This window comes from Lacerta agilis, chromosome 7 (assembly GCF_009819535.1).
Source record: "Lacerta agilis isolate rLacAgi1 chromosome 7, rLacAgi1.pri, whole genome shotgun sequence".
In the NCBI taxonomy this organism is placed as follows: Eukaryota; Metazoa; Chordata; class Lepidosauria; order Squamata; family Lacertidae; genus Lacerta; species Lacerta agilis.
The window spans coordinates 42,957,594-42,979,659 of NC_046318.1; the positions used below are offsets into that span (position 1 = coordinate 42,957,594).

The 22,066-nt window shown below is 39.2% G+C and overlaps 1 protein-coding gene across 1 annotated transcript in view; it reads left to right on the forward strand.

Moving 5' to 3' along the window:
- The window catches only part of TTC39C (tetratricopeptide repeat domain 39C), a 38,513-nt gene extending 19,735 nt beyond the window's left edge, over positions 1-18,778 (forward strand). Inside the window, exons 4-14 of the mRNA XM_033155044.1 lie at positions 1,838-1,952; positions 3,999-4,353; positions 5,699-5,867; positions 7,422-7,515; positions 8,455-8,562; positions 9,118-9,227; positions 11,359-11,482; positions 14,170-14,267; positions 14,490-14,594; positions 16,446-16,484; positions 16,804-18,778. Coding sequence (XP_033010935.1) covers positions 1,838-1,952; positions 3,999-4,353; positions 5,699-5,867; positions 7,422-7,515; positions 8,455-8,562; positions 9,118-9,227; positions 11,359-11,482; positions 14,170-14,267; positions 14,490-14,594; positions 16,446-16,484; positions 16,804-16,893 — 1,407 coding nt within the window. The 3' untranslated portion in view covers positions 16,894-18,778. The remainder of the gene's footprint in view (positions 1-1,837; positions 1,953-3,998; positions 4,354-5,698; positions 5,868-7,421; positions 7,516-8,454; positions 8,563-9,117; positions 9,228-11,358; positions 11,483-14,169; positions 14,268-14,489; positions 14,595-16,445; positions 16,485-16,803) is intronic.
- Positions 18,779-22,066: the final 3,288 nt, after the last annotated feature.

Genomic DNA, 22,066 nt, shown 5'->3' on the forward strand with positions numbered 1-22,066 from the left:
TGAAACCAGAGGGACCACAGCTACAAGGCCCTACTCTTGTTAATCTGCTCCTATTGCACTTTCCCTTGGTTTCCTCTGCACCCCAGCTCTGTCCATGGAAGCCTGCATCCTCAGCCATGAGAACTAAATAGAATTTCTGTTTAGGAAAACTCTAAATAGAACTCCACATTGGCTCCTGGTGGAAGTGGAATGCTAACTCAATGGGGCAATTGCCCAAAATCTCAAGTGAACAGAGGGTGGAATCTGAGCATCAAATATCAAACCTTCCAAAGTAACTTGGCCTTCAGTTTCTCTGAAACAGTAAAATCTTACCCAGATTCTCCCCCCCCAACACCCCAGACAAACTCCCCCCCGAATATCTCATTTCTCCCCCCCCCCTCTTTACCACTTGTGCAGGCCTCCTGCATTGAAGCTTAGTCTTATCCCCTCACTTTCCCCACACTAGTTTAAAGGCGGGACTTGGAGAGCAAAGGAGGTACATCTGTTAATCCAGATGTTACCAATTACCGTTTAGCTTCTGTCTATTGAATTGTAGGTTCATACAGGCATTTGCAGTGTTGTGACTTGACAAATCTATGTGGATCTCTGCTTACCTTTGATACTTGTCTGTGACTGCAAAGCCGACACTTGTAATTGAAATGACATTTGAAGCACATGTTTTTGCACTTAAAATAAATAACAATTAATATATTCCCCTTTCAGATGGTATAAGTTAATAGAGGATTTCCGCTTCAGTTGCCAGCACCTGTTGTATACATGTAGTTGGCACGTCTCCTCTTCAAAACCAGAATGATTAATTTGGGCTAGTAATCCTGCTGAAGTATCCCATGGATGCTGTCTGTCTTTGCTAGTTCAGTGGACCAGTGTAGCACTCTGCATAGTCTATAAATAATGAAGCTTTGGCTTCCCTTGAGAACATCCTGCATTATTAATGTTGAGTGTATAAAAATCTGAGCAGTTTGTTTAGTTTCACTATTCCATATATTTTTCTAATGGGAATATGAGGAGGTCTTTGTTTTCCTGTTCCCAGTGTACAAATGCACCATCCACCATCTTTTGCAGAGGGGCTGGGGTGGGCAGCAACTTTGTGGAGAGGAACAGCAGGCAGAATGCCCTATTAAACTCAGTGCTCACTCCTCAGATTATCACTTTTTTTTGGTAAAAGACAGTAACGTCCTCTGACACTTGAATAAAGAAAGGGTGATATATATTCCCAACATGAAATGTATGTGCAGGTATTACTGCTTGCTTTTCTAATCCATTCCTTTTAAAACACTCTTGCATGTGCATTTACGTAATAGAATCTGATTATTTATGCCAAAGCGAACTAAAATGTGAAGCTAACCATGGCTTTATTTGAAGGGTTTCTCCTTTATTGCTACTGCCTCTCATCTCCTTCTATGCTTCCACAGAATAAGAAAATGATTTCAAATAAAGGTTGCAATCTCTGGAATGGGAAATACAATAGATATACTTGTTTCATGGTTCCAGTAATGAACTTTTTTACCTGCTAGAGCAGAAGACAGGAAGTATGTACACACACTTTATGTTGGATGCACAATATATTCCTTATCATAATGCTCTTACATATGAAAGTGTTCCTCTGCAACATATGGAAAATGTACAATATTTTCAGTTTCCAAACATAGACAGTTTTGTAAATGTGATAGGCAGTTTTCTTTAGTTTCAGTGCTGTGTTAGGATTCCACACAGTTTTTGTGTGTGTCCCTATTGGGAAATTAAAGACCACCTTGTTGCAAGGAGAATATGTTGCCTGAGTTAGAAGAATTTAAGATTCATTGGATGTTTCTACCCTACTTTCATGGCTTTCAAACAGGTTGATGGCCGAAAGGCTACCCCATCCATGATTGATCGACTTCAGAGACAAATCATTGTAGCAGACTGTCAAGTTTATCTTGCTGTGCTTTCTTTTGTGAAACAAGAACTCTCTGGTGAGCTCTGACTTCTAATATTAAATATTTATTTCCCCACCCCACCCCAATTGAATTTTTGAGTTCTCCAGTCCTTCCCACTTGTAGGTGACAAGAAAGTATAAAATGTTGTTGACCAGTTTGATTTGCAGGTGATTGACAACTTACAATTTCCATTCTAGTAGCCTGTTAAGACAGTTGGCTAGAAGGAAAGAATTTTTTCTCCTTTCATGTGCATGCTACAGCTTTCTTTGTATGTGGTTTCAAATTCTTTTTGGAATGTCTAATGTTATTTAACATTAGGCCCTATAAATCCAAGTTACTGTTAGTGAGTTGTTGGTCTCCTTTCAGTTAACACTGTTGGTCAGATTAGAAGCTGCTTAACATTTAATCAAATGATGTGATAACAGTAATTCTACATCCAGAGTATGTGGTTTTTTGTTTTTGTTTTTTACTTTCTTGCGTCACCCTTGGATATTAGGCATATTTAAAATAAATCTAGTGCATACTGAAGAAATACATGTATATCTGATTATTTTTTGAAAACTAGTATTTCAGTGCAAAACATAGCACATCTATATAAGATTGTTCTGAAGTGTACCTCTCATTTTTGACCTTTATCTGTCAATGTGCAAGCCAAGGTGAGGAGAGGACTATGTATTCCCCCCCCCTCCATGCTTACTGCAGCATTGCTGAACAAAATTGTGTAAACACTTGCCTTGTGGTGAGCCACACGAGAACCAAATGTGCTATGCAGCAGAAAGTGGTCGAACTGCACAGTCTTGCAGTAACTTTAGCCTCCTAATAAAGCTGAATCATGGCTGTTGGTCTGAATGCTTTTTTGCAACAGACAGCTTAATTATCCATAGCTTGGTAGTTCTAAAAAAGAAACTGTTCCTTCCTTCACTGTTTACAGCCTATCCAAAGCAATTGGGAATGAATAGTGACTTAACTATTGTAAAGATTTATGGTTAGAGTTTGCATGCTACATCATTTTTTTCTTTAGGCCCTTTATGTCCCCACATATTCTGAGTCCCTTGGCAGAATCCTCCGAAAACCAGAATTTCCTCTTAATATCACATACTAACTGCTTAGTTTCTTTAGTCTTTTTCTGTTTTCAGAATCCCTGCATATTGGTTTGAGCACATGTATAAGTTGGAAAGGTTTTTTAGGCTTTAGTCCATTAAGCAGATCCACTAGCACAAGCACTTCTGACTCTACAATGGGAATTCCCTTCCCTCTCCTCACCCTCTTGCTTCCCTGTATCTGAAGAGGGCTAGGGGAACCCCTAGAACTTATTTAGGGGGCACACAGGAAATGAAGTTCCGTCGCATAGCCAAAAGTGCTTGTGTTAGTGGAACACTTTGTGTGTTGTAAGGTTTGCTTCTTGTGGGGAAAGGTATAATAAGTTGATGTTCAGTATATATGAATGACTATTACTAGTATTATTATTTATTAAATTTCTATACTGCCCTCCATTCAAATATCACAGGGCAGTTTACAATATAAAAACCAAAAATACGTACCTTAATAACAAACAAAAACTATGCTCCACACACACACAGTTTAAAAAGTCATATGTAGATAGTTTAATTAGCCCAAGGTCTGGGAGAAGAGAAATGTTTTTGCATGCCGCCTAAAGATGTACAGTCAAACCTTGGCTCTCAAACACCGAAAACCCAGAAGTAAATGCTCCAGTTTTCGACTGTTTTTCGGAAGCCGAATGTCTGGCGCAGCTTCCGTTTGAGTGCAAGAAGCTCTTACAGCCAATCGGAAGCTGTGCCTCAGTTGTTGAACATTTTGGAAGCCAAACGGGCTTCTGGAACGGATCACGTTCAAGAGCCGAGGTTTGACTGTATAATGAAGGTGCCAGACGAACCTTTCTGGGGAGAGCATTCCACAAACGGGAAAAGGCCTGTTCTCCTGGACCTTTCATGGAGAAAGAACATGAAGAAGGGCCTCAGATTATGATTGCAGAGTCCAGGTCAGTTCTGGGACCATTATTATGTTGTTTCTCTGTTTGGAAAAGCTGCTGTCTTTGACTGAACTCTTCTTTTCTTTTCTCAGCTTATATAAAAGGTGGGTGGATCCTTAGAAAAGCTTGGAAAATCTACAATAAATGTTATACAGACATTAATACACTTCAGGAATTATATCAGAAGAAGATAACTCAGGAATCCTTGACTTCTTACGCTGCAAATGATAATCATATTGCTGCAGAAAGCATAACGGAGGATTCACTAAATCGTCTGAAAGGTGCTGTTAGCTTTGGATATGGACTTTTTCATCTTTGCATATCCATGGTGCCCCCAAACCTGCTCAAAATCATCAACCTGCTGGGTTTTCCTGGAGACCGCCTGCAGGGGCTTTCTTCACTGATATATGCAAGTGAAAGTAAGGACATGAAGGCCCCTTTAGCTACGTGAGTAGCTATATTGTAATGCTTTGGTAAATAACTTAGTACTGAAAGTAAGTAAACTGCAAGCCAACGTAAGTTAGGAAGCGGTCTTGTATTTGTTCTTTTTGTTTTATCTTAATGGAAACATCACCAGATAGTTGTTGCTTGATGTGTGATGGTTTATGAAATGAGAATCTGGCTTTTAGAGAGATTTTTAATTCACCAAGGATATATTTTTGTGTCCTCAGATGCTTACAAATTCAAACAACCTAGATAAATGCTGATTGAAATAAACAACTCTTAAGGCAGTAATAATTTGGCACTTTAAAAACTGGTTTTAGAATTTCTTATTTGTGCCACTGTGTGATTCTGTGTATTCCAATGATGGACCACATTTCTCAAAAGCCCTGAGTGGTCTGTGACCAACATGTAGAACTCCTCCATTCAGCTCAGTGGATGGAATAGTTATGCTTGAGGTGAAATACTGTGAATGCAGCCTCCATCCAGTGAAGCTATTGGAAAGATTTGGATGATATTAATGAATTATATACCACTTTTACCTTTTGTAGAAACATATCTTTTTGTTAAGGATTTAGCTGGTGTTGAGCTTGTGCCAGTAAAGTTGGGTCACTGTTGGTTTTTATTTTGCATGCCAGCTATTTGTTTTCATTTAGAATTCTGGTTTAAGATGTTAATTCCAATTGTAGTCTGTAATTCATATTTTTTTAATACTATGATAGGGTTTTGGATTGAGAAATACTGTGTGTATTCACTTCAATAAAAGTGGAGCTTTGTATGTGCAAAGAGATGCATACTGAGTGCTACCTCTTCCTCTGAAATGAAGTGGAAAGCCCCATAATGCAGGGGTGCTGAGCTGTTTCCTTCTAGTAGTACCTGTATAGTGTTATTACATGTGCGCGCAAGTGGCCTTCGGCTGGAACCCCAGACATCTCTGGCACAGCTGGAAGAATAAGCTGAGCATAGCCTGAGGTGTTCTGAATCTTTTACTGTAGCTGATTGTGTGGTGAATTGCAACCTGGTTTTAAGTATGTGGCTGGGTGGAGGGAATGTTTGCTTGTTCTGTTGCATAATGAATGACAACACAAATGCACACTTCTGTCCTACCCTGTGTGTGTGATGCTGTAGGATTGTGACCTTGCTTAGAAGCATAAAAAGAAAACCCGCCTCACTAAAGGCAATGTCTCCTCTTGCTGTGATTAAGGTTTAAATTAAGGTATTGGCATAACGTTGGCCGGACGCAGGAGAGAGAGAGAAAGAAAGAAAAAGAAAGAAAGAATCTTTTGTCAGCATCTCCTCATTACAGAACCAGCTAGCATCATGATTTTTGTGTGTGTGCGTGTCTTTTCAGATTAGCCTTGCTGTGGTACCACACTGTGGTTCGTCCTTTTTTTGCTTTGGATGGCAGTGACACCAAAGCAGGATTGCAAGAGGCTAAAGACATTCTCCAGAAAAAAGAAGCTGCTTATCCAAACTCGTCTCTCTTTATGTTCTTCAAGGGAAGAATACAGCGTCTAGAGGTACTGATAGACTTCTCTGTATGACTGTAATTCCGCAAGATTTGTTGAGTCAAAACTAGAGATGTAAAATTTCTGGAAATTTTGAAGCTCGGAAAAAACCCCAGTTTTTTCGGGGGGGAAACGAAAAATTTCAGGAAAAAATGCTACATTAGCACTTCTTTTTTCTTTTCCAGATTGAAAGTCCTTCTGTTACTTTAGAAACATAAAATATAACTATGGACAATTTTAATGGGCATAAAATTATCACAACTAGCATATTAAAAATATGGTGTATCCAAACAATTATTGCAAACAGAATTTACTTTAAAAATAATATTTATTTGTATTTGTAACAAATGGAGCAACAATCTCCTGAATTGTTTACTAGTTTATGTGGAACCAAAAAAAAAACTTTTTAAAAATCCAGAAGTAACAATTATTCACATTTCCTCTCCACAGTATTTAAAAAAAAACATTGGTATCTGAAGAAGTGTGCATGCACATGAAAGCTCATACCAAGAACGGGGAAAAACTGGGTTTTTTTCCGGGCCTTCACATCCCTAGTCAAAACCATTTCAATAAAAGAGTGTCGATGCAGTTGGCCTATCCATAATATAGTCAAGAGGACAGTGATTGGGGGAGTGTTCTATTTAGCATGAAACATGGCTCCCTGGACTCTTATAAACTAAACTAAACTAAACTAAACTAAACTAAACTAAACTAAACTAAACTAAACTAAACTAAACTTAAAAGCAAGTTTCTAGAGCTCATGGGTGCAGAGAATATCTCCAGAATGTGTTGGCAGTTATAGATGTCAAAGTAGAGGTTTTCCTTTGGCAAAAGGGTGACATTTTTCATATCTGGCTGTTGCTCTGTTGGTAGCATTAATTTCTGTCAATCCAGTGTCTTCCTGACCCCATGTGGGAGAAGTAAACTGTTCTGAAATTGTACATTGCTAGCTAAAAGGGTGGCAGCACGACAGCGGCCTTATTCATGTGCAATGTTAACCATACTTCAAGCATGGTTTAATGAGAACCAGAGTCTGCCAGTGAAAGCTCTTCATTTGTGCCTGCTTTGCTCTTACTCAGCTCCTGTTTTTGCCATGCCAGGAGGCTGGCTTAGCATTGTGAGTAAACCAGTGCTTGTGGTTTGTTTCTCTCCAAACAAACCAATAAACAAACAAGCTATTTGGAGAGAAACGAACCAACAAACCTTTGTTACAGCTGTTGGTTAATGAGAAGAGAGCTTAACCTGGTTCATATGGCACACTAAGTCAAACCTTGGCTTAACTCAGTACATTGCAGCAGCTAAAATGACCAGGGAACAGCAGAGTTGCTGTCAGCTCCTGTCCAGCCGACCATACATTTGTGCAATCTTGCTAAGCCAATTTAGTGTGTCCTGTGAACCAGGCCTGATTTGAGTAGCCAGCTGATGTTTGGGCTGCAGGCTTGCAGTAAAATCACACCAGACCATCCTTGCTTCCAAACTCTGCTGGAGGGCTTGGAATTATAATGATAGAATTAGTATTTATTCATATTTGCATTTTGATCATAGTATTTCTCTCTCTCTCCTTAGTGTCAAATCAACAGTGCCTTGACCTCCTTTCATACTGCTTTGGAACTGGCAACTGATCAGAGAGAGATTCAGCATGTCTGTCTATATGAAATTGGTATATAATAAAACTAATGTATTTTCTTATTGCTACTGTGTTTCATCACTGCTACTAGTGCTTGAATGAGCAATATTGAGTTGTGTTAGTAGTATGCATTTTATTAACAAGAACCTTAACTTCCAACTGGAATCATCCTTGGAAAATATTGTGTGTTCTGGGTGGAAATTATATAATCATGATCATTTGTTGGTCAACAGTCAAAGGGAAAAAATCACAGTTCATTGGTTTACCACATTTAATTTTCCATTGATGCATAAAGATTGCTTGAGCTACATGCTCATTGCCTTTATTAACACACACACATGAAAAGTTACATTGGTAATGTTCAGCCTGTTGCTGTGGAGTGAATGCATGTCTTGCTTACTGTCAAGAAAGTGCAGCATTAGTAAACCAAAAGTACACTCCCCCCCCCCATTTTGAAAGCATGTTAAGAGCTGTGTTTACACTTCAGATTCTAGTTTTTATTCAATGGCTTCTTACAGAAGACTGTTTCTGATATAATTAAAGGCAGCATGGCTTCTAAAAGAAGACAAAGCAATGCATTTTTGTTTCACCCACTCTTTGAAACTGTAACATCTCCTAATCTTTGTGGGCTTCCTTCAGAAAGAAAACAAGCAGGTTTTACTTGAAGAAGTGTGATGGGCAACTTGCTGCCAGAAAAGCTGCCTGCTTACAGAAACTCCAGTCCATTTCTGCAATGGCTGTTGACACCCAAGACCCTTGTGCTTTCATGTGCAGTGAGGGATCAGGCCTCACTCAGTCCTGCATCAGTGGCAGATTCTATTTCTTCCAGATTATATTCTCTCTCTCTCTCTCTCTCTCTCTCTCTCTCTCTCTCTCTCTCTCACACACACACACACACACACAGCTGTGTTTATTCCGTGTATAAACCATTTCTTTTCAGTGTGTTAAAAAATGTTTTGCTTGTTCTTACAGGCTGGTGCAGCATGATAGAAATGAACTTCAAGGATGCATTTGAATCCTTTGAGCGTCTTAAAAATGAATCAAGATGGTCCCAATGCTACTATGCTTATTTGACAGCAGGGAAGTATCATTACATGAATAGGAATGTGTGTGGTGTGTGTGTGTTGAATTTGTTGATCATTATATGGCAGTAGCATATCTCTGCAATAAAACTATCCACAATTTACAGTACATTTTTCCTTTTCTAGATTATGTATTGTAAATAAACCTTAAATTTACAGCTTCACAAATCACAACATTAGTGTAACAGTGGTGTGTATTTATATATTTTTATTTACTGTTAATTAGATGAAATGTCTTGTGAGCATGTTATATTCTTCCTGCATGATAGCCTCTATCTGCATTTGTTTGTATCTCATTATTATTTATGTATGAAGCACCTAAGTTTTTTTAGGCACTGTATAAATATCTAAAGCAACATAGAACCAGCTTGTAGGCTTATAATCTAATAGGTATCCTACATAAAGATGGGGCAAGGAAAGAAAAACAAGCAATTCAGGCATCAGTTATTTATAAAAATTTCATAAATGTTTAATAACTATGTGGAATGGCAGGTGAAAATCTTTTTTACCCTAAGAAAACTAGAATAAACCTTTGGTGTGTGCTTTATTACAGTGTGTCAGGGTGCCACCGGTGATGTGAATGGAGCTCAGAATGTGTTCAAAGAAGTCCAGAAGCTTTTTAAAAGAAAAAACAATCAAATTGAGCAGTTTTCGGTCAAAAAGGTCTGATGAGCATAAGCCGAGTTGATTTGTTGATTGTGGTGGTGGTGGTGGTGATGACAGCAATCTAAGCTGAATCTTTTAAAATCTTTTCTGAACAATGCAGCTTAAATACTGATGTTTACTGACCCTGTTAAAATAAGTATGTCAAGACCTGTCATGAGAAGCATGTGTGTTTCAGCACCTCCCCCCCCCCGTTTGTACCCCTCTCAACTTAGGAACAGGCCGTGAGTTTCATGAGATCAGCACTAGAGAATGATTCAGTGCTGTGCTGGTTTGTACATTATTTTCTCCTTATGGAGAGAGTGCACATAATTTTAGTGAGAATCTTAATTTTGTGTGCTTCTTCTACCAGATACAGGAATACTTCTGTAAATGGAAACTGGTAGTGGAAGAATTCCACTGGAAAAGCTAAACCATGTCTGTCTTAATGGGAAAGCAAAATAATATTATAGTGCATGTGACATTCTGAAAAGAAAAATAGACAACCCATTTTTCATTATGTTCATGACGTTTTCCTTATTCAGTTACTGTGCTTTTAGTGTCTGTAGAATGATCCTATTAAAGTTAGTGCTGTAAGAACATTTTTAAATCTCTATATGACATTTGTTTTATGTCTTGGCTTACAGCCGTGTCAATAGCATTCAAAACTCCCATTGTTCTAGGCACATTTTGCACCTGGGAATTTCATTAGCACAAGCAATTTCTGAGCAGTACTGCACCTAAAATTTCAGATTTAAACTGCCGTTGCTGGTGCTGAGGGTGTGGGAGGAGAAATTCCTTTCTGCTTGACTTCCAAGAAATCACTGTAGCATCAGGCAAGCTGATAGGTTCTGCCTCTCAGCTGGCCTTACAGAAAGGTAGTGTTTTGAGGGACACTCAAATATTAAGGTGACAGGCAGGGGAAACATGGCTTTCTTTTTTTGCAGTCTTCAAATGAGGACTAGACCATGTGAAAAATGAACATGAGATTTTAGCTTCAGTTAATTCATTGTCAGCTTTGTATTCTTGCTATTAAAACGTGCACCTGGACATTCTGTTGTGGTGCCCATAACCTAGGTTTAAGGTGCCGTTTAGCTCCCAGCTTTCATATCTCGGTTTCTAACACTGCATGTCAAACAGTTTAAATTGCCAACAAGCTATCTGGAGAGAAAAAGGCTTCACTACTTTTATCTGGTCCCTTTTCTTTCTCTCTCCTTTGTCCTATCTTGCCCTTGAAAACTTTCCCATGTTTGTCCCCTTGCTTTGTTGATACCTGAGATAATACCAGGAGTTAAGATTCCTGGATGCAGATCTAAATTAGAAGAGGGAACTGTGGACATGGTGTTGGGCAGTAACCCAAGTGTGTGTTGTTGACCTTAAAACCAGTACATTTCTGCTATGGGGGTGGCTTGGTCTGGGTGGACAGGTGTGGTTGAATGAGGTGAAGGGTCTAATAAGTGATATGCTATGGTTCTCCCCATAGGAGTCTGGGACTTGCCCACAAATTGCTTATTTCTTAATGAATTGGAAAAAGTCCCTCGTCCTCGCAAGACAAGTTTTGACTCTTTATGATTACGAATCTGATCCAGGAAGTGGGTGCATGAAACATAAATGCTCTCCTTTGATGTGAGCTCAGAAATGCTTCACAAAATTCTTAAAAGTTAAAGGGAAGTGCCTTTAACTTTAAATACATGATATCTGCATCACATGTATTGGTGTTTATATTTGTTAGTTGCTTTGTACAAAAAAAGTCTCAAAGCAACTTAACAACAGGATTAAATGCCCAGCTGCACCATGGTCATGCACAAAGATCAGCCAGCCATTATTCTGAGCCTTTCAGTACTAGAGGGGAATGTTTTGGAAGAGTGGGACTTAAAAATGTGCGCCCTGCGAGTCCCAGACTGACTGGAGACCTGAACAGCACACACTTTGTAGTGTTTAGGGGTACACTGGAACATTATGTTGTGGCACATGATTCTTTACACTGACATTTCAGTCTTTAGAGATTTGCTATTTTTTCTGGCTGAATGTTAAAAATATCATTCAGCTTGTCCAATTGTATAACTTTAAAGGTTGCATTTTGAAAGCATGTTGAAAACTTCTTGCCCTTGGCTTAGATAGAAATTAAAATAAACCATTTTATTGTTTTCAGGCAGATAGATTTAGGAAGCAGAAACCAACCAAGCAACTCTGTATACTGGCATCCATTGAAGTATTGTATTTATGGAAAGCTCTTCCAAACTGCTCCTTCCCAAACCTACAGCACATGAGTCAAGGTACAAGATGTGATGTCTGTTTCTTTTTATTATTGTTTTCTGAACAAACTGTTTCTTTTATAAACCATCACTTTTCTGTCACTAATACTTGCAGTTGGTGCCAATTTAAGGCAGAAACTGGCTTACTCATCTAATGATTGATACACTATAACTCTTGGGCTTTGAATAATAAGCAGTTCAAAGTGGATAATAAACCAGATTGTGGAAATTTGAGTATTGTTCTCCCACCACCCATCAGAACATATTCTTGGCAGTAATGTGAGCCCAGATATAGTGCATGGTAGCTACTGGTTCAGTGTTGTGGTTTGCCATTGTTCCCTCTATTTCTGATGTTCAGTGCTCACGTAGCTTCCCAAGAGAGAGCTATCAATAGATGCAGGAGTCCAAGGTTTGCAAGGGAGATGGGAAGTTAGCCACTGCCCATCCAGCTTATGCCACCCCCTCTCCTCTCACTATCTCCCCTCTGTGCACAGCAAAGATTACTTGATATTACATACCGGTAGATAAGGTTGGCTGTTAGTTGTCCAGTCTGCATCTTCATATCTTGCAACTGGTTTCTGAAACAATCTGGTCCTAAACTCTTAACACATTAAAAGCTCAGAACCAGCAGTGTAAATAAAGCCCTGAAACATATGGGCAACCAGTAGGGATGGTATAAGACCCAGTCTTCCAGCACCTGATGACAACTGGTAGAAGTTTCCTGAATGTGTAAAGAGAACCCCACATTGTCACAACCTATTCACTTCAAAACTAGGGCATGAATAACTGATGCCAGATATGTCATCTTCAGGAAGTAGAGACAGGCACAGACGACAAATATTCTTTACTATCTACTCATGTTTTGTCTTAATTTGAAGCACGCTTTGTTAGACTGTGGATTTCTGAAGATAAAAAAGCATATTGCTTCAAAGGAAAAACAAAACTATACAGCATTCCTATAGAGCATGCCTTGTCATGCATCTCTTTAAGAGAGTTCTTTAGTGCCAAGGCTGATCTTAGTGGTGATGTCATTTGTCTTGGGTTGCTGAAGAAGCTATAAGCCTTAGGATGGAAGAGATTCATATTCAAAATGGCAGCTGGCACTCACTGTGAGCAAATTAGACAAGACTTAAAACAAGTTCCTGTATATAAAAAGTATATAGCTTCTCAAGGCCGCCTTCTGACTTTTATGACTGTACTTTAGGCCTTGGGAAATTGGCTTTAGGGTTGGAAAAGCCATCCAGAGGCAAAGGCTGCAACTTGAACATATTTCCAGAAGTTCATTTTTCTGTGCCATTTGACTCATACAGAATACAAGGCTGGAAAGCTTGACTTAAACTCCTGGTGTGTGTACACTTGTGTATCCAACGTGTTCCTCCCTGGTTCACGCAAATAAAGGATTCATAACGCTTTACATTATTTGTTTTTTATCACAGACCTTTTGTTGCTCCTTTGTTTCTTAACCGATTCTTAGTCAACATAAATTTGCTGCTTCTTTAAACACATCTGGCATTTCCTCCAGCATAAACATAAATGAAAATATTTATGCAATAGAACAGTATGTTTTAAAGCTATTATAAACACTTTCGGTGTTAGTTGAACTATGAACCAATTCATATATTGTTTCACCTGGCTCTCCTGCATATTTGAATGGCCATGCTAAAGGTTTAGGGCAGGGGTCAGCAATGTTTTTCAGCTCCTCCACATGCAGCTGCTGGGTGACCTTGGGCTAGTCACACTTCTTTGAAGTCTCTCAGCTCCACTCACCTCACAGAGTGTTTGTTGTGGGGGAGGAAGGGAAAGGAGAATGTTAGCCGCTTTGAGACTCCTTCGGGTAGTGAAAAGCGGGATATCAAATCCAAACTCTTCTTCTTCTCCATCCCTCAAACCATGTGGTGGGCTAGACTACCGGTATATTTTGGGGGGGAAATGAACGAATTCCTATGCCCCACAAATAACCCAGAGATGCATTTTAAATAAAAGCACACATTCTGCTCATGTAAAAACACCAGGCAGGCCCCACAAATAACCCAAAGATGCATTTTAAATAAAAGGACACATTCTACACATGTAAAAACACGCTGATTCCCGAACTGTCCCTGGGCCGGATTGAGAAGGTGATTGGGCCGCATCCGGCCCCCAGGCCTTAGGTTGCCTACCCCTGGTTTAGGGGTCAGTCTATCCCCCTAGCTGGCGCCGGTGGGGCTTGATGGAGCTCTGCAGCCACTGCTGCTTCCACAGTCCAGATCAGACCCATTGCCATCATGCATGAGTAGTAGGGTTGGCACCGGATCCATCTGCTGGCTGATGATTGAAAGGGGAGAATATTAGCATTTTTTTGTCCAGATGTTAATTGGACTAAAAAGTCTAAAGTGAAGACAGAGGATTGGGGGATCAGTTAAAGCAGCCTTCCTCAATCATTTGCCCACCAGATGTTTTGGACTACAACCCCTATCATCCCTGTCCACTGGCTGATGAGAATTTGAAGTCCCAAACTTATCTGTAGAGCAGCAACTTGGGGAAGATTGATTTTAAAGCTTTTTAAGCAGCTTTCTGTATCTTAATTCATTTTTGTTATAATTACATTGGGTTTCTTGTATACTGCTTAAAGGAAATTGTAAGGAAATTGCATACAAATTGTTGAATAAATTTAAAAAAATTATCTAGTTTAAAAACTAAATGCTTCAACTTTTTCTTTCCTGATAAAGCTTGCCATGAAATTGATGATTCCACTGTTGTTGGTTTAAAGAACTTGCTACTTGGGGCCATACACAAATGTTTAGGAAATGCTGAAGATGCTGTTCAGGTATGTTCCTCTTCTAAAGTCCCTGAACCCCTAACAGCTAGGGAGTTCTTCCAAGTTTATTTCTGATCTGATGCATTAACTGGTTCCAAAGCTAACTGGCAAATCAACAGGCCCTGCAGGTGAAGATAGTTGCAAGATCTGAGAATGTGTTGTCCAGTTTAAAGGCTTTTTTTGTTCACTGAAATGTCACTGTGTGTTGAATGTGTTGATTTTGTTTTACAGTTCTTTCAACGAGCCCTTAAAGATGAACTGTGCCGCCAAAACAATTTGTATATCCAACCCTATGCTTGCTATGAACTTGGCTGTCTCTTGTTAGAAGACCCACAGGTAAACAGTACTGCATACTTTGGAACATAGCTGTCAACTTTTTCCTTTTTTTAAGGGAAATTCCCTTATTCCGAATAGGATTCCTCACAAGAAAAGGGGAAAGTTGACAGCTATGCTTTGGAACTGCCTGATATTTGGTGTGACATTACAGCTTCAAAAGAGTGACTGCAGCATTGTTGGTGAAAAATGTTTAAATGTTGTGAAATGATATTGCACTGGTAGTACAGGTGATATTCTCAGATGGGAGTCAAATGAATTGCATATGGCATTTCAACATATGATCTAGCTCAGGGGTGGAAAACCTTTTCAGCCTGGCGGGCTAGTTCCTGAACTCCATCATCCCCAGCCACTCTGATGTTAGTCACATGACATCAGCATGGTGCCAGGTGACCCATTTTCCCCTTTGCAATGAGGCTTGAGTTCAAGTATCACAATAAAAGGTTAAAGAATACTGCATGAGAGGATATCTAAATTGTGTTGCTGGTCTGTATACATGTAGCATTATCATGTCAGGGACCTGTAGTTGATGCTATGCCAATATGGTAGGTAGAGCCTAGTGGCCAAATTTTTAAAAATTACATTGGCTACATTGAACCCTTATTGGGTAAGGGTTCTCCGCTTTCCCTTTTTTCCTTTCTTTTGCATGCTCAGCATTACTCTTAAACCAGGCATTTGCTGGCTACAAATGTGGCTTGGAGTCTCTCTTCCTACCCCTCCCTCTCCAACACATCTAGGGTGAAGTGGGAGAGCTGTGGTTAGCATCATGGATGAGATTAGGAGGGAAGGGAAGAGCATCGGTACAGGTAAAGAGAGCGAGGAATGGGTGGCTTGCTGGGTTGCTTAAGCCCCTTTTCAGTAGGGAACACTGAGTAATCCAAGCACTATTAACATATACTTAATGCCTTCCAACTGTGCGTGGTAAAACTTGTGAAGCTAGTAAGAGTGTAAAGATCTAGGCATGTAAAAATTAGAGATCTTTGTACACTTTCTCTTCATGCTTCATACACTCAGCCGCCCACGCTTCTCTTCATTGCCATATTTTAAGAGAATGTCTTATTTTAAGAGAATGTCTTAAAATAGCTTTTAATTAATGCTTTTCAGACCTGCCTCTTAATTGCTCTCCAGCAAGACCATGGAAAGGCAGCACGAGCTTGTTTTGAACATGAAAAACAGAGATCCACTGGCACATCGATGATGTATCAGTATTTCGTATTTGCCTTTTTATTTGGATCCTTATATGAAGAGGAGGGGATGTACAAGGGCTATACCCCATTTTTGTATACTTAAAAACACACAATGCATGTGGATGATGGCCTACGAGGTTTACTGCTTTCTAGATTGAGATTTGGGGGGAGGTGGGAGTCACGTTGCACAAGCAGAAACCCTTGTGCTAATGGGACTCATTAATTGAATATCGCCCAGTGTGTGTGCAAATTTGTTCTTTTTAATGATGAGGTTGTTGGTGTTTTAACAAAAGAGACAGCTGCCAGTTATTTTGAGATACCTAAAAATTGAGTGACGTTATTTATTAAAATTACGTATCTAATTTCTGGTACCAAACTCCATATTATTAGAACCTGAATTCTCATTAGACCAGTTAAAGAGAGACATTCAGTGGTGACTAACCAGACCATAGAACAAGTTTCCACTGGTGCAACAAGATGTCCTCTCCTCTCCCCTGCCTACCCCCCAATTTTTCACCGTAGGGTTTGGAAAACCTCCAGAGCAGATTTAAGCAGAGAGTGAAGAAATGAAGAAAGTCCCATCATGTGCCATTGTCTGTCTCTCAAAGTATTATTTTCTTGCATTTGCACACAAATTCCAAAAATGATATTTTGCTTCCTTCTACAGACAGTACCAAGAGGCAAAGCCTTACTGCTTCAGGCAAAGGTAAAATAAATAAATAAATGAAAATGAATTGAGCATTATTATTATTATTATTATTATTATTATTATTATTATTAAGATGGGGCATCCTTTCCTTCATGGTATAGCCTAGCTGGACTTGGAGGGTAGCATTGCTAAAAGTAATTGTGGGATGTGAATGGAAACCTCTTATCTTTCCCAGCCTGCATTGCCGTTGAGGGTATTGAGCTATGTCCTAAAACAAATAAATGCCATATTCTGTCCTGCGTAGAAGTTACCATGTTTTTTGGTAAACCTGAGGGAGGTAGGCTAATGTATTGGTTTGTTTGTTTTTTCATTGCAGGAGGAATTCACAGGGTATGATTTTGAGAACAGATTGCATGTCCGCATACATGCAGCGATAGCCTCTCTAAAAGAAGTGGTCCCCCAGTGATGGGCAGGATGCCTCAACTCTTTCTTCTCCCTGTTTCTGCACTCGGAGCAAAACTGTTAGGAGGGCCAGCTTCTCTACTGAAAACAACCACCAGTGCCAGAGACACTTTTCCCGCGACATCTAGAATTGGTGGCAGAAAAACATTACCATCTTCAATGGTTAAGGGCAAAATTAGCCAAAAAACATTGTGTCCTAAGGCCTAATCCAGTAGCAATTTCTCTTGCACAAGTCCTAATTGAGTGAGTGGGTGCTAGAAGTTGCCCAGCTCCTGGGATAGATATGTGAAGGCCTGGGGCGGTGGGGAATGAAAAATTGGGTTAGATCGTGGAGAGGCAGTTGTTACTCAATTATTCCATCCCCCACCTCCCACTTGTCTTCATATATCTGCTCTGGGAATCTGTGGGGTTTGTGCTAGAGGACTTCTCCAGGTTTGGAAGCCTTTGCTTTTGAGGTGTGTCTTTTTTGTTTGTTCTTAGACAAGTGGAACATATTTAGCTTGTGATTGTACAAATGAGCCTACAATAAGCACACTTTGACTTCTATAACAACATTGGCTCATTTTCTGCAAAAAGCTTTTTTCTCTCATTTTGGATAGGTTTATTTGTTCTTTTGAAGAGGGATACCAACTGTTTGTTGAAACAGTACTGTGTAATTAATTGTTTGAAACTGTAAATAGGCAGAAATAGATATTATTTTATTCAAAGGCTAACAAAAGCAGAGCGAACCTGGAAAGAATCAAGCCTGGCTCACTCACAGCACAGCAAACCTGCTCATTTAAGTTATATTGATCATCCAAATGCATGTGTAACAGAGCCTACCCCTATATTTATGTTAAATTGTGTGAAGATTTAGAAACTTCTATTTTTCAGCCAAATGTTTATTTTTTAAACCCTTAATAATTGTGTTAGACATTTTTTATCTGTTTTAAATGGTACTGTTGCCTACTAGCTTTGCTGTTAACAAGGTGTTTACAAATTATCACTCATATGTTAAATATAATGGGACTTGCCAAGTGGCATTCCAGATCTATGATGTCACTTATCTTTATTCCAGTTTGTTTTAGTGTGTTATTTTTAACAGGTAGGTGTTTTTTTTAAAAAAAAAACAAAAACAACTCGAACACCAATTTTTGGAATAGCAGTTTTCCTAAATACTTGGGAATTGTGTAACTTTGTAGAACTGAAGTACCTTTTTCTTTCAAAGTGGTTAGAGCCTTACTTTCACTCCTGGTATCTAGCTATAAACTTTTATTCTGGCACACTCTGAAAAATGCTTACATTGTTTGTACTTCACCTGACTGACTGGCTCCAACACTTTCTTGGCATATGGAGAGTACAAATTTGTTGGCCCCGATTCAGACCTTGGCAGGCTTCTAGTGAACACATGGAGATACATATAAGCAGGGGACTCCACATTTCACCTCCATCTCTTACTGATACTCTATGTGGTGCAGTACATATAGAGCATTCCCCAACCTGCATAGGCCTGCTCCCCAAACTGCCAAGTATGGACTGGAGCTGTGGGTCAGATTGCCCCACTCTCCCTTTGGCCAGTAAAAAGCACTTCACGACAGCTGAACCTGCTGCCTTCTAAAAAGAGAAGTTGAATGTTTAAGAGATGTAACTACACCTTTACTTTTTAGTAACACTATATGCTGTGAATTTATCATCATCATCATCATCATCATCATTTTATTTATTGCTTTGGAGGAGTCCCATTTCTCAATGGATTGACAGTTTATCTGCTTTGGTTTCATTTTTTAGACATGGGATGTTTGCTCTTTCGTTTGCATTTGTGTGAAAACATGGCACTGCAGCATATGCATCTGGCTCACTTAAAATGGCAGGATTTGCCATTCTGTTTCTTGGCTTGGAGATTAAAAAAAATAAATAAACACCTGTTGGGATCCTTGCAGTACATTCCTTGGAAGGGGAAGGAGATTGGGTAATTAGCAGCGCTCAAGCAAGAGACTGCAGTTGCCTTACAACAAGATTGTTTCACCCTTGGTGGTCACACAGTGAGTCAATGGGTATCAAACACAGCAGCAGCATCCTCATCCCTGCATGGTCATGGGATCTGAGGATAAGCTTCCCATACTGAGCTCATGAAATAGGAGCAGCCATCCTACAGCTACAAAATTTAACAAAACTTAAAACACATAGTGGGTTGGGAACATGTGCCTATGTGAAAGTAATTTTGACCCCTGATTGCTTATGAATCAATCACACACACACACAAACTTTTTCTGCTAGATTTTTTAAAAATTGGTGCAAGCACTTTAACTTATCTGCAGTTTTTCTTTAGACACGAATTAGTAAGTTAAACTAGCTCAGCATCTTAGACTATTGTAGAAGTTAACTGTTTTAAGTACACCTGTGCCAGCTTACATGACTTGAGGATTACACACCAATAAATGCCTGAACAAGGCTATTAAAGTTAGAAGACTTTTGCACTGGCATGATGAGTTCTTAGGAGGGGCTCCTCACAAGTGTCTAGATTATAAATAAAACAGTAGTGACCTGACCATGGGCCTATTGCTGTTGCCAGGTCTGTTTTGAGATGTGCTAATCCTGCAAGCAAAGTAATCTTGCCTTGTATGTTGACAGCGGCTCAGTGCCATCCATGTATTTCCTCCACTCCCACTCCTCTCATCCACACATAGAAGAAACCTCTATCTTGTAAATGTCAAAGGTATTTTTATATTAGATTATGCCAGTGATGAGAATAATCTCAGCTGTATTTTATGTAATTGGAATAAGTTTTTATACTTTATAGCTCGGAGGCATGGTCTAATAGCAATAACAGAGTAAGCATCTCATTGGTTTTATATATATATTATTAAGAATTTACCAGGTCTGGTATATTTTTGTTGTTGTTGATACCTTATTGCATTATGACGTCCTTCAAGTGAATAACTTGAATTTTTACATGTCACTTTAGATTGTTTACTTTGGTGTGCTATAACTGTCTTTAATTTACAGAACTTGTACTTTAAAAATATTTCTGCTGAGTAAAATTAAGAACAAGATTTGAGGGTTTTCCCTTCTTTGTAATTACCCTTCAGTTAAGTAGCCTTCTAGTGATAAATATGCATAGTTTTTCAAGGGTACTTGGGTGTTTATCAAAGTGAATGGTGTAACTTATGGCCAAATTTGATGTGGTGCAGGAGACATGTGGAGGGTTTCCCAATAGTTTTTGTTTAATGCAGTTGCAAGGGCATTAATTTGAACAGAGTTGGAAGGAGAGTGGTGCTTAACCACCTACTGAGCAATACACACAAGCACTTGGGAGAATAAATGCTAGGGCCTGTTACCTTTTTCCATTCTGGGCAGAAGGAATTTTGATAGGAGAATGGATTAAATTCCCCATCTGCTCTATTCAAATTAGGGTAAAATCTAGGCTGGGTCTTTAGGCCTAGTTCTCCTCTGAGGTGGTAGGCCTGTGCTTGGCTTCTGTCAAGAAAGTTTGCGGAAGTGGGCTCACAGGATTAAATGTTCCTCTATTTAACAACCACAACACCTCCACATAGAAGACTAGCTTCTCAGGAAAAGAAGTTTCTAACCTAGAATCCTTCTTCCTAACACCTAGTTTTCTGTGTACAGCTCAGATTGGTTTATCACCTCAGTGAGAACAAAGGCTGAAATGTTCTGAGCTGCTGCAGGAACCTGAATGTTTGTTCTTCATGTTTTAGTTTCTCCAGGTTTCGCAGATTGGGTACTTCTACCATATTCAGCTCAGAACTGATTCATACTTGCATAGAAATATCAGCATACAGAATACATGTGCAGATGTTGGTTAAATGGGGAGCATGCACTTAAAATTGCTGGTTTTCCCTAAATATACCTGGTTACAAGAGTGTGTGATTCTTTTCTTTTAGTTTCCTCCGTGTCTACTGTAGGGAAACCCAGCTGTTTAATAGTACTCATGCCACTCAGTTGATGCACTGCCTATGTCTTGTGTATGCATAATTCAACCTATGAACTGGGGTCTCAGTTGTGGCTTGGACAACAGTATTTCATGTGTGCTGCAGACATGTTTCCCATGCAAAATCTGTACTTGTTTACTGTTTTTAAAAAAATGTTTACCTTAAAAGATGTATTCACTTTCCCCCCCTGGAGCAAACACTTTATGTTCTGTCACTAAACTTTCAATGCGTGTTTCTTATTATCACCACATTGGGTCTTAAATAAAATCTGTAGAACATTTTCCTGACTTGATCTCTGTTTTTTAAATGCCATCCTGTTGTATCCCTCAGCACCTGCATAGATTACATCAGCATCTTAGCCAGGAGGGTTGCTTGATCAAACAAATGTGAAAGGGACAGTTGTTGCACAGCAAATAACAGCAGAGTTAATGCAGTAGAGGAGTAATTAATTAAATTGAACAAACTGTGGAAATCAAAAGAAAGTTTATATTGAGATAATTTTTTTGGATAGTCTAGCTGAGAGGAAATGGAGTGTGCTGGACTTATGATATGATACAATAATATTTATGAATGAAATTGTACAATTTCACATTCCTCACTTGTGAACCATTGCGTTGAAAATTGGTTTCCTTCTTTTTCTATTGGAGTGCCAAGACTGCCACAATTAGACTGGAAGCTTTGTAGCATAAGTCACACTCACAATAATTCATTTGGCATAACTTGGATAAATTTTACATGGTATGAACTGGCTATGATTTACATTTGGAAGGGATTTTCCTCTAGCTTAAGTTTCTTGGAGGCCTTGGAGTTTGTTTGTCTTTCTTCCAGTTTGTTTTGTGAGCTGAATTATGCCCCAGGTTGAACTGTGTTGTGCAAGTGGGTGAATGGTCTTTGTGTGCTGGGTTAAGTTTAGATGGCCTTCGATCTCTTCCAATGTAATGGTTGCATAAAATCCATTAGACTTATGCACAATGTTCACTACTTCAGTTTGATAATTTTTCAAAAATCACTTTGTTTAGGTATTCAAGGTGGTGGTCATCTCAGTTGTATACGGTTTAATCTGTAGTATAGACCTGCAGATACAGGTAGTTCAGTGCTTTCAAGCCTTAGCTCAAACATAAGATAGGGAAATGCCTGAATAGATCTCAGTATTTTGAAAACATTGGCATTAAAAAAAACACTTGTATTAATTACCAGAGTGTATTGAATAATTCCAGATCTACAAAGATCTACTTCTGCCTTCCATGC